We start from the raw sequence: 11358 nt of genomic DNA on the forward strand, positions 1-11358 counted from the left end.
AAGACTGACATGAAGAGTGGATTTAAAGCAAATCTGCCTCAATGTTTACACGCAGCTGCCACATCACAAAACACTACACTCAACCATCTTCCATTTGAGGGGGATGTTAAGACTTATGTAAAGTGCTGCATCAGAGAGTAGAGTCGCAGTACAGTGGTTTGAGCTGCTCTCAGCTGCAGGTGTGTAAGCCTGCCTGTATCGAGAACACAACACACATTAGTATTTCAAACAAAGCGTTTAAAAAGAAGTGTTTGAAGATGCTTTCCCTTTGAATGATGGTGCAGTCCACCATGCATTTGAAAGACTGCTGCATATCAATTCAGAATGACTAGCATCCTGCATCCGAGTGCCTCTCCCTAGGCACACAGCTTTCAGATGGTGAAACACATCCTTGGTTATAAGTCAGTGCAAATAAAACATTCAATTAATATCTAACACATCCAAGGTTACTACAGCTCCATTGTTCAATAGTTGATCATTTCAGGTTAAATCCAGCAGGCCTTTCGGTGCATACATTACAGGGAGTAAAACACTTGTTCACCTTACCATAGACCACATTACATGTGAGGGGACACGCAGAGGACAAGATCAGACAACACAACTCCATAAATCAACCTTTTACATCGGTTCAATTTAGCTCGCAGGAAGATATCAGCTGTTCAGTGTTCCTTTAGAAGACGCTGAGGGAATCCAACCCAAACAAAGCATATAGGTGTACTGAATATATGGGGTTTTCAGTCACATGTATTGATTAACCTTCCTATGACAACCCAACCACTGGCTAGTGAGGAATTGGGAGTTTCAGTCCTATGGGTAATTAGTTAGCATTATGGTGTAAATGCATACAGCCACCTGGAGTGTTGTTTGAACAGGTAAAAAGCCCAGGTTGGTGATTTACTGCCACCTGGAGTGTTGTTTGAACAGGTAAAAAGCCCAGGTTGGTGATTTACTGCCACCTGGAGTGTTGTTTGAACAGGTAAAAAGCCCAGGTTGGTGATTTACTGCCACCTGGAGTGTTGTTTGAACAGGTAAAAAGCCCAGGTTGGTGATTTACTGCCACCTGGAGTGTTTTTTGAACAGGTAAAAAGCCCAGGTTGGTGATTTACTGCCACCTGGAATGTTGTTTGAACAGGTAAAAAGCCCAGGTTGGTGATTTACTGCCACCTGGAGTGTTGTTTGAACAGGTAAAAAGCCCAGGTTGGTGATTTACTGCCACCTTCAGTTATGGAATGTTTGCGTACAAGTATAATTCATTGGCAGATCTCTCCTGAAGTCCAAAATGGTATCATGTGATCCTTCCTTAACCAATAGGAAGTCCCACCCAGTTGACTACTTCAAAAATGGTTGAAGTCCTCAATGGCACTGCCCATGCTAAAATTGGCATTTGGGCACTAGAGTCGTCTATCTAAGATATCCCTACAGTGTAAATACTCCTGTATGCCATGTAACCAGAGAGAAAGGAAAATAAAATACTGAATCTGGGTTTTAAACAAGTTCATGAGATGAAAGAAATAGCAAAACACTTTAATACAAGAATTAGTCAATCTTCACATGGATTAACAACAACAGACAGCAGCATTGAGGATTAAGGGGCTCAACATGCAAAAATCTTAATATTATGGAGAACGGGGTGAGAACCTAGTAATTCAACACCAAATAAAATAGTGTTGGTCATGGGGGAAATTGTATACAGACAACTGCTTTATTTTTCATCCTGATTGATTGCAAAGATTGGATTTTGTGTAGGTTTAATGTAACTTGCTGGCTGAGTTTCACACATGTACAAAAGCAGACACACACAGTCCACCAATAGTAACTCTGAATGAAGACACAGCACAACCATGTAGTCAGACATCCTTAACATGCAGAGTATAGTCACGTATCACAGAGCTCTCGTTCCACATCCTCCCGTACCATATTGATCAAGCGCTACATTTGAAGCACACTTATATGAAGTATAATTTCCAGAAAAGCCCCAAGGTCCTCCATGCAGTCCTTTACAGAGATGGAGAGACCTGAAGAGCAAGGTTGTTGTTTAGCATTAAACTTTCTGCCTGGCACATTCCTCACAACACACCGCTCCCTTCCAGAGCAGCAGAAAGCTTGATCCATTATCCTCATTCATACCTCAGGGGCACAACAGGATCTACAGCAAACAGAGAGAGAGCGAGAGAGAAGCAAAGCAACACTAGATTTACACCATACGGCTAACAATGTCCTTCAGGTAATGTTGGTTCCTCGTTAAATACAGCTGATGCGGGGGCATTGGCCGATCTCTTCCAAGCCCGCTGATGTTCAGTGCGTGCCATTACCTTGTCAGGGTCCGTACTACCCAGCATGCCTCACAGAGGCAGCCTGGTGACCCTTTCACGGTGCGGAGGAGCAGTGAGTCCGAGTAGTGAGTCCAAGTAGTGAGTCCGAGTGAGCGGGGTTGGAGGTGAGATTCGATGTGATAGTACGCTGTCTGGCTGGCTGCTTGTTCTCTAGTGCCTGTACTGCAAACAGAGACCCGGGAGGAAGAGGGGCTAGGGCGGACCCCTACCCCACACCCTTGTCTTTCCCCTTCCTCTGGAGGGGCGGGGCCAATCACTCACTTCCCCAGCCGCTGCTCACAGGAGGCGTAGCGCTGCAAGGCGCTGAATAAGTCCTCATAGGAGACGCCTACATGGGAGGGTAAGGAGCTGCAGGAGAGAGGGAGGATGTTAGAGAGATATACTACAGAGACACTTCTAGCCTACCTCCGATGGCAGTAGCTATGGGCAGTAGAGTAAAACCTATGAATATAAAATAATGTTGGTAAAATAGATACCAAGCAATAAGTGATTAACAGAAATGTCACCATGTTACATTAGTTAAAAGGCGTACTCCAAATACAATTATGTACTTTATTGCTGCTTTAAAAAAAATCTCCTGTGATTCCCAAAAGCTGCTGCTTGAGTTAATGCCTAAAGCAGTTACAGCACTATATGGCCATCTAGTGTTTGATGGTGGTCAAGGCCCAAAATGTCCTTGCAAATCATTGACAATGATTAGGCCTCTAGTGCCCAAAAGCCTGTTTAAGCATGGGTAGGGCCGTTGACTACTTCAAAATAGCAAAAGTCCTCAACTGGGTGGGACTTCCTATAGGTTAAGGAAGGTTCACATAATTCCATCCAGGTCATCAGAAGGGCTCAGCCAATGATTTAAACTTGTGAGCAAACATTCCATAACTGTAGGTGGCAGTACGCACCCTTTCAGTTTGTTAACCAACTTTTTGGGCGGCAGGTAGCCTAGTGGTTAGAGTGTTGGGCCAGTAACCGAAAGGTTGCTAGATCGAATCCCCGAGCTGACAAGGTAAGAAAAATCGATCGTTCCCCCCCCCTGAACAAGGCCGTTAACTCACTGTTCCTAGGCAGTCATTGTCTATCTTTATCAACACAAGATAGTGAAATGGAAACGTAGTCTAGCAAGCAATTGTCAATTTTCTATTTTTATTGTTGTTATTTTAAATGGAAACATAGCTAATGTCCAGAAATAGGATTTCTGCGATTGTTAGTGATGCATCATCTGTCAACGTCGCATCTTATGAAGGCTGAACTGCATCATTTCCTCTCCGTTTCCATTAAAACAGCACTGCTATTTATACTGGATTCACAGCAGCGTTTTAAAAAGCCTTGTCAATCTGTCAAGACAGGAGACAAATTAGGCAGCAGGCAGGTTTACCAGTTAATCTGCACAGATAAGCACAAAAGGCCCATATCAATTCTACTCAGGAGGCAAAGCAAAGGCACGCACACACAAACTCTCCCTCTCTGTCACACACACACACACACACAGAGTGGTTATGAGGAATAAGAAAGGAACCTCATTGTCATTCGTGTCCAGCTCTTCAGAGCAGCGGCTATCCCAGCAGTCTTCCACACGAGTGAGGCAGCCTTATCGAACGTGTGCACACAGACAGACACTACAATACTCACATGAACTCTGTCAGTCTGATGTGCCAGGGCAGGAATCCCAGGGTGCTTTCTACTGGGCCGAACTTCAGAACCAGGTCTGGATCTGGTGTACTCTTCGACTCTGCACATACAGAGAGAGCAATGGAACAACCAATCACTGGAAATTTCAGAGTGCACCGTTTCGAGCATTTCAGAGGCTAGTTTGCATAAGGACTGTGGAAAAGATTAAGAGATAACCATCTGAAGTGCCTTTTCTTTTTTTGGGGGGGGTGTTGGGGGGTGTTAGAGAGCTACAGCAGCAGCTTGCCAAGCCCCATAGACACTGACTGTGCTGAGGAACAGCTGCACTCACTGGCCCAGAGAAGTAAACACACGATAACTTCACTGTACACCACACTGGATTTGATTGGATTCAACTCAACTGCACTAAAGTGAACTCTGCTATCCTCTGTAGTTTATATTCTGTCTGGAGACCATCTTTCTCATCAGTTTGTTCACATTTCTGCCTTTGGTCTCATCCATCACCTTCTACAAGAGCTTTGATTTGTGAGTGTTCCACTAAAGTAATGGTGATGTGATTTACAGCTAGTGAGGGTGATCAGTCTTAGCCAGGGGCTAACGATGGGCAGAGCCTGGGCGGGCAGAGGGCTCAGGTCAAAAAAAACACATTGAGAGAGGAGCTCTGGCTAAGAGTGCTTCATCTTCCGTTCATCTTTTGATCAAACACTGTTGGAGCTGCTCTAACAGGGGGCTCCTTGACCTTTACCCAATTTCTGTCCTCCATCATTCCTGAGCTTCAAATCGAGTGAAATTGCTACTCTGAACATCATGCCAAAGGAGAGCTGGTGAGCTAAGCTTCACTGACTGTACTCCAGCTTGTAATAGTGCAGCACAGATTAATATCAGATGATTTACAGTCTATGATAACTACTGTTATAATCAAGAGAATGTCTATGGGTGTTATCCTGACGATTAAGCAATTAAATAAAGGTCCCAGTCAACGAATAACAATACACTAAAGACCAGTAAGAACCAACGGCATGTCCTCCTGCTGATCTTGGGGCCTCCTCACCTCTGAGTAGGGAGTCCAACACAGTGACATTAATGTCTTCGGATGTCTTTTCCCTCTGCTCCACAGCTCTACACAGCTGCTGTGCTGCCTGCACGATCCTCAGCTTCCCGTCGTCTGGAGACAGCACCTTCAATACAGACTGACACGACAGCACTGTGGAAACAGAGGAATACAGTCATAATGCACCCCACAAACACACATACCGGTACTCAGGCACGCACACACACACTAATCATAACAATCAATGGTAAACGTGTCAGGTGGCTGTTTGACTGAAGGTTAGTGGGTGGGAATGCCTGCTTTATAAACCTGCTGTTATAATATATGGAACGCCGCTTGGGTCTTTGGGTGTCAAACTATACACGTCAAATAACACTATATGACGTGTCAAATAAAACAATTATATTATAGAAAGTTGTGTGTGCTGAATTTGCATGAGCAAGCCAATCAAACTCATCCAGAAGGCGAGGTCAGAACAGGTGCATCAAAGCTGGGACCGAGAGAGTGAAAAACAGCTTCTATCTCAAGGCCATCAGACTGGTTTTTTTTCTCTCATCTTTATTTAACCAGGTAGGCAAGTTGAGAACAAGTTCTCATTTACAATTGCGACCTGGCAAAAAAAGGCCATGGTGGTGAAGTAAATACAATATAGCAAGTAAAACACTGGAATGGTTGTTTTGCAGTGGAAGAATGTGCAAAGTAGAGATAGAAATAATGGGGTGCAAAGGAGCAAAATAAATAAATACAGTAGGGAAAGGGGTAGTTGTTTGGGTTAAATTATAGATGGGCTATGTACAGGTGCAGTATCTGTGAGCTGCTCTGACAGTTGGTGCTTAAAGCTAGTGAGGGAGATAAGTGTTTCCAGTTTCAGAGATTTTTGTAGTTCGTTCCAGTCATTGGCAGCAGAGAACTGGAAGGAGAGGCAGCCAAAGAAAGAATTGGTTTTGGGGGTGACCAGAGAGATATACCTGCTGGAGCTCGTGCTACAGGTGGGTGCTGCTATGTGGACCAACGAGCTGAGATAAGGCGGGGACTTTATCTAGCAGGGTCTTGTAGATGACCTGGAGCCAGTGGGTGGGTAGTCAACATGCGCGAGCGGTCTGGTCAGCATGTAAGAACTGTCTTATATATTATGGGTATTTTAGATGACACCTAGCCTAGATAGTTAGCTAGCTAACAATAGCTACTGAAACAGATTGTCATTTTGTTATGTTTTTGGGAAAGACCATTGTTTGCATCCATCAGCTAGCTAGCTTTTTTTATGACCAGCAGTATCCAGCGCTTGGGGAAGTGTGTCTGCGCACGTGTGGCAGCAGAAGGTGCGCGAGACAACTATACCAGCGTCACATGATACGAAACAGGTGAATCGTTGTGACATATGAAATACGAGTGATAGTGTAATCAATGTGTCATAACTACGTAAAAAATGCATGAATGTGCTAAATTATTATGTGACGTGCAGTCATATTGAGATCCTGATTGGTCAACAAGCTTATTTGACACGTTAAAGTGTTATATGACGTGTATCTTTTTTGACACGCAAAGACCCAAACGGCGTTCCATAGTAATATGACATTTATGGGTTACAAAACAATTGAATAACAAGAGAACATAGAGATCCTATAATTCGTAAATTATACAAGTGAATTATAGTTTCTATGAACAGGAAAAACAAGAATTCCTTGAAGAGAATTATTCTGGGTTGTGTTCCTTTACTACTCTATACGGTCTGTGTGTGTGAGAGACCGTGTGTAATAACAGATTGACTTGCTCAAGAGATAATGTAGTTGCCAACAGCAGACGGCCAGTAAGACTACACAATAGAATAGATCTCAATCAGTCAATACAGGCTGGCTGCAGTCCACATGCTCTTCAATAAACAAATGCCACTGATGATGCAATCATGCTTTCAAGCATGGTGTAATTGGAATCCATCTAAAAAATACAGTTAACTATAATTTTCATAATCCGTTTCAAAATTCATTCAATAAGTGATGATGAATTGTGAATATTACTCCAATTAAGCCTTGCAATCTAAATTGCCCTAAAGGGTTTCATATATTATTTAGTATCCAATAGAATTGAATTGATTATTCATACTACATGTGGCAGAATTCTGAATGCCTCTTCTCTTCTTGGTTGTAGCCCATCTAGTTCTTCTGGTTTAACCCGATTATGGCATAGTACAGGAGTAAGGACGGAGAATAGCAGAGAAACCACAGGGCATGTCCCATTGTTCCAGATGTCTGTTGAGGGGCCGTATGTATCAAGCGTTGAGAGGTGTAGGAGTGCTGATTTTAGATCAGTTTAGTGCAGTGTTTCTTAATCCTGGTCCCGGGGACCGAAAGGGGTGGACATTTTAGTTTTTATTAATATGTTTTATTGGTAGCACTGGTGCTCCTAATTTTGAAAAGTTAGGAGCACCACATAACATTTCAGCGCACCAGACAAATAGATTATTAAATTGATGGATATTGTTTATATTAGGCCTATATGAATCCTACTGCTCAGTTGATTCAGAATATTATTCAGAATAAACATTGATCTACACCACCACTGGTAGCAACCTGTATTAGAGTTAACGTTTGGCATTTAGCTCGCGATTAGCATTATGCCAGCTTCCTTAGACTGGGGGGGGGGGGGATTGTTTGTGTGTAATTATTTTTATTTTTTTTGTGGAGTGCCGCTTTAGACCAGCACTCCTAATCTGAGATGCATACAGCCCCTGCTGTTCAGTGTTCAAGTGTCTCACCTTGTTGGTCCTGTTTGTCAGTGCCATTGTTAAGGAACTCCACACAGAGCTGCTTGGAGCCTTCTAGATCTAGGAGCTCCTGCTGCTGCTTCAGGATCTCATCCATCAGCCTTGAGTTGTTCCTCCTGAAGACACCTGGGAACCAAAAGGGTCATGGCTAGAAGGGGTCCATCTTTAGTCAAATTAATGTCAGATTTAACTTTTTGTAGCAGGTTAGGAGAACTTATGCAGTAGTTTAGGAGAATTAACATAGCAGGTTAGGATAATTAGGTAAAGGTTAGCTAAAATAAATAAAATAAAATCTACTTTTGACATTAATTTCACAAAAGCTGGATCCCTTCTAGCCATGACCAACCAAAATGGAAATGTTATCTGCTGGGAGGAGGGGGGAGTTTCAACCTCTCACTGGGGGTTAGGAACATTGGGCACATCCGAACTTAACTGAAAGACGAAAAAACAAGGAGATTTGCAACCTTTCAAAACTGATACCTAAAATTAACATAATATTATATAATAAATTGAGTAATTAGGGGGGAATAATGAATCATGTGCCAGATTTGGCTGTGAGACTGATGACACAAGTCAGCAGACATTGAGGAACCACACCACTGAGAAAGCACTCAAGGCGTAAACAATATTTTCAAACTAGCATGACCCAGTAAGAGTGGCTGTGGTGAATTTTATTTAACTAGGCAAGTCAGTTAAGAACAAATTCTTATTTACCATGACGACCTACACCGGCCAAACCCGGGCGACGCTGGGCCAATTGAGCGCCGCCCTATGGGACTCCCAACCACAGCCGGATGTGATTCAGCCTGGATTCGAACCAGGGACTGTAGCACCTCTTGCACTGAGATGCAGTGCCTTAGACCGCTGCGCCACTCGGGAAGCAAGAACAGAAATACTGTGCGTGTGTGTAACCTTCAGTTAAGCCAATTCCCTCTAGGCTCAGAGAATAGGTGAAAATGCCACAGGTCAAATCTTGAAAGCCTATTGAGAGTCGGGACTCCACTAGTTGAAATCATATTCTCTAATCTAGCTATACAACATTGTTACAGTTGATAGAAAATAAACTATCACACTCCAGTGGTTTCTCTGATGACAAGACATGCCATTTGGGAATGAGGGCAGGGCCCAAAGAATTTATAAACTGGGTGGTTGGAGCCCTGAATGCTAATTGGCCGACAACCGTTGTAGATCAGACCATATACAACAGTATGACAAAACATTATTTTATTTACTGGTAATAACAAAACATTAAATTGTACTGCTGTAATTATGTGGGTAACAGGTTTATAATAGCAACAAGGCACTTGAGGCCTAAGCAGATATGGCACAAATGATGGGTAAAGCTGGGTAAAGCTATTTGACTATCAGAATTGATAATAGATAGCTAGGTAACAGTTATCCAAGGCAACAAACAAACAAAGTACCATGAATAGGAAAGTTCAACAATCGCTGATTACAAGCCAATCTAAATATGGCTGGCTGGCAAGGGTCTGCACTGCAGCGCACGTGACTGTCTGGTGGTGCTGTATTTAGCAACACTTCCTGGTGTCATTTAATATAAATAAAATAACGAAGAAATTAAATTCTTACCGTAATTATCGTACACACTGACATAAGATATGCCGACTGCCATGCACCACACCACAAGGTTGGCTATATCTGTGTACCGTGGCTCCTCTTCCGCTATCAATAAACCGATATGGTCAGGCAGCTTCTCCAGAGATTTCCCATCCGCCCCCCAGCGATACCGACGACCAACGCGTTTACCGGGTGCTGGGACAATATTTTTTTGGTTAGGAAACGAGAGAGCCATCGGCACAATAAGCGCTGTTAAGGCTCGTGACCACAGTCGCCCATTCCAATTCCGAAGTCGGATTCGGAACCAAGTGATAAGCGTTCTATGAATGTGGAGAAGGACATGCAGAACCTGCCACACGAACTCGTACACTATTGCCATTATGCCGCCCTCCTCGACAAAATCTCGAAATTGAATAATTATCAGGTATCTATCGAGCTCTGCATTTCAAGTCTAGATATGGATGCACACTAATCTACTCCTGTGAGCCATTTAGTTTACTGCCAACGCCTCAGTTTACACGGCTGCCATCTTCATACAACCTTTACCCTCTGAACCCGAAAGATACACGTAGCTCACTGATTGGACGATTCAGCAAATATGAAATCACGCGAGATCCACGTATGGTTGTTTTTTTTTCTATGTAAATGAGACAGGCAGAGAGCAGGTCTCGATCCCTCGACCTTCTAGCCCGAAGTCCAGCGCGTTATCGACTGTGCCGCAAAAGCATGCTCAAGCGGCAGAGTCGATATCCGCGGCAGGGTCGATCACACAATTTAATGTGCATCCCGCCACCTATTATGCCGGATGGAAACAGGATTCCCTACCCCCAAAACTGAACAAATTACCAAAAAAATACAATAAATCAAACAACCTTTTTGTTAAAAAAATAAAACAGATCTGATCCCTATGTAACCGGTGTGAAATGGCTAGCTAGTTAGCCGGGTGCGCGCTTATAGCGTTACAATCAATGACGTCACTCGCTCTGAGACGTTGAAGTAGTTGTTTCCCTTGCTCTGCAAGGGCCGCGGCTTTTATGGAACGATAGGTAATGATGTTTCGTGGGAGGCCGTTGTTGATGTGTGCAGAGGGTCCCTGTTTCGGGGTGAGGAGAGGGACGGAAGCTAAATCTGTTACACCTACACAGGCTCAAGGCGAATATGGTAGGGCGGGTCTTCTGGCGGCAGTAGCCCTTGCAAGTTTTCAGATGTAAAATCCTTTAATCCCCAAAACTTTTCTGCTGCAGCCACAATCATGTCCAGTTTCATAGACTTCTTTGAGACTTGTGCTGTACAGTTTATAAATGTGTTAATGAACGCAACAAAATCCACATTTTCAACACACAGTAATCTTTTGTCTGGCAGCAAACATTTACTACAGGCTGTGGTGTATCCACTACCATATATTGACTAGCATCACTAGTCACTCAATGATTTTAATCACCTCCGCATAGGATATTTGATTGACCGCTCTAGCTTTTACCACCTCATTCTCCTTCACCCTTAAAGGGCACTCCAGTAACTCAGGATCATGATCCCCACCACAATTGCAACACTGTCGTATTCCTACACACATTTTTTTCAGTATACTATTTTGTCTGCATACACTTGAAACAAGGCCAAATCCTTTACAATTCTTACACTGCAGTGGTTTGGAGATGAAAGCTCTTACAGCCTATCTTACATAACCAAGCTTCACATGCGGAGGTATTTGCTCTTTATCAAAAAACAACAGGACCGACAGACTTTCTTCACGTGGGTCAGACGCAGGGCACCAACCACACCAGGAATGATCTTCATCGCCCCTGAGATGACTCCTTTGACAAGTGCTCTACTCAAATTCAAAACACAACACTTCTGTTGTCTGGATTCTCTTGAGGCCCACTGCAATCTTCCCCTGTTCTTCAGAAATACAATTAATAAGACCACTCCTGGTCACTCTGACAGACTCCACTTTTCCAAGCCCTTGCTTCACAATCTTCGACCCCTCAAATGGGTTTCCCACATATGCATCC

General features: G+C 43.4%; 1 protein-coding gene across 2 annotated transcripts; it reads right to left on the reverse strand.

The window, feature by feature from the left end:
- Positions 1 to 1508: 1508 nt before the first annotated feature.
- On the reverse strand, positions 1509 to 10326 carry LOC110529588 (dehydrodolichyl diphosphate synthase complex subunit nus1). Of its 2 annotated transcripts, none has more exons than XM_021611931.3 (5): positions 9359 to 10326; positions 7760 to 7894; positions 5008 to 5160; positions 3957 to 4056; positions 1509 to 2681 (listed from the first exon to the last, which is right to left on the reverse strand). In XM_021611931.3, the coding sequence occupies exons 1-5, from the start codon at positions 9723 to 9725 to the stop codon at positions 2591 to 2593; spliced, it is 846 nt and encodes a 281-aa protein (XP_021467606.1). In that variant the 5' UTR covers positions 9726 to 10326; the 3' UTR covers positions 1509 to 2590. The 2 variants fall into 2 exon arrangements, with proteins under 2 accessions (XP_021467606.1, XP_090099023.1); XM_090242897.1 differs by having other exon boundaries at positions 8483 to 9915.
- Between the last annotated feature and the right edge of the window lie 1032 nt (positions 10327 to 11358).

This window comes from Oncorhynchus mykiss, chromosome 8, assembly GCF_057628025.1.
Source record: "Oncorhynchus mykiss isolate SJ-2025 chromosome 8, ASM5762802v1, whole genome shotgun sequence".
Classification (NCBI taxonomy): Eukaryota; Metazoa; Chordata; class Actinopteri; order Salmoniformes; family Salmonidae; genus Oncorhynchus; species Oncorhynchus mykiss.

What these genes read in the sequence shown, in the direction of transcription:
- LOC110529588 (XM_021611931.3), bottom strand. Translation starts at nt 9,725, where the DNA reads ATGGCAATAGTGTACGAGTTCGTGTGGCAGGTTCTGCATGTCCTTCTC. An exon ending in CAGTGTGTACGATAATTACG is followed by an intron (nt 7,895 to 9,358) that starts GTAAGAATTTAA and finishes TTTGGTTCCCAG; the next exon opens with GTGTCTTCAGGAGGAACAAC. An exon ending in TGACAAACAGGACCAACAAG is followed by an intron (nt 5,161 to 7,759) that starts GTGAGACACTTG and finishes CTGTTTCCACAG; the next exon opens with TGCTGTCGTGTCAGTCTGTA.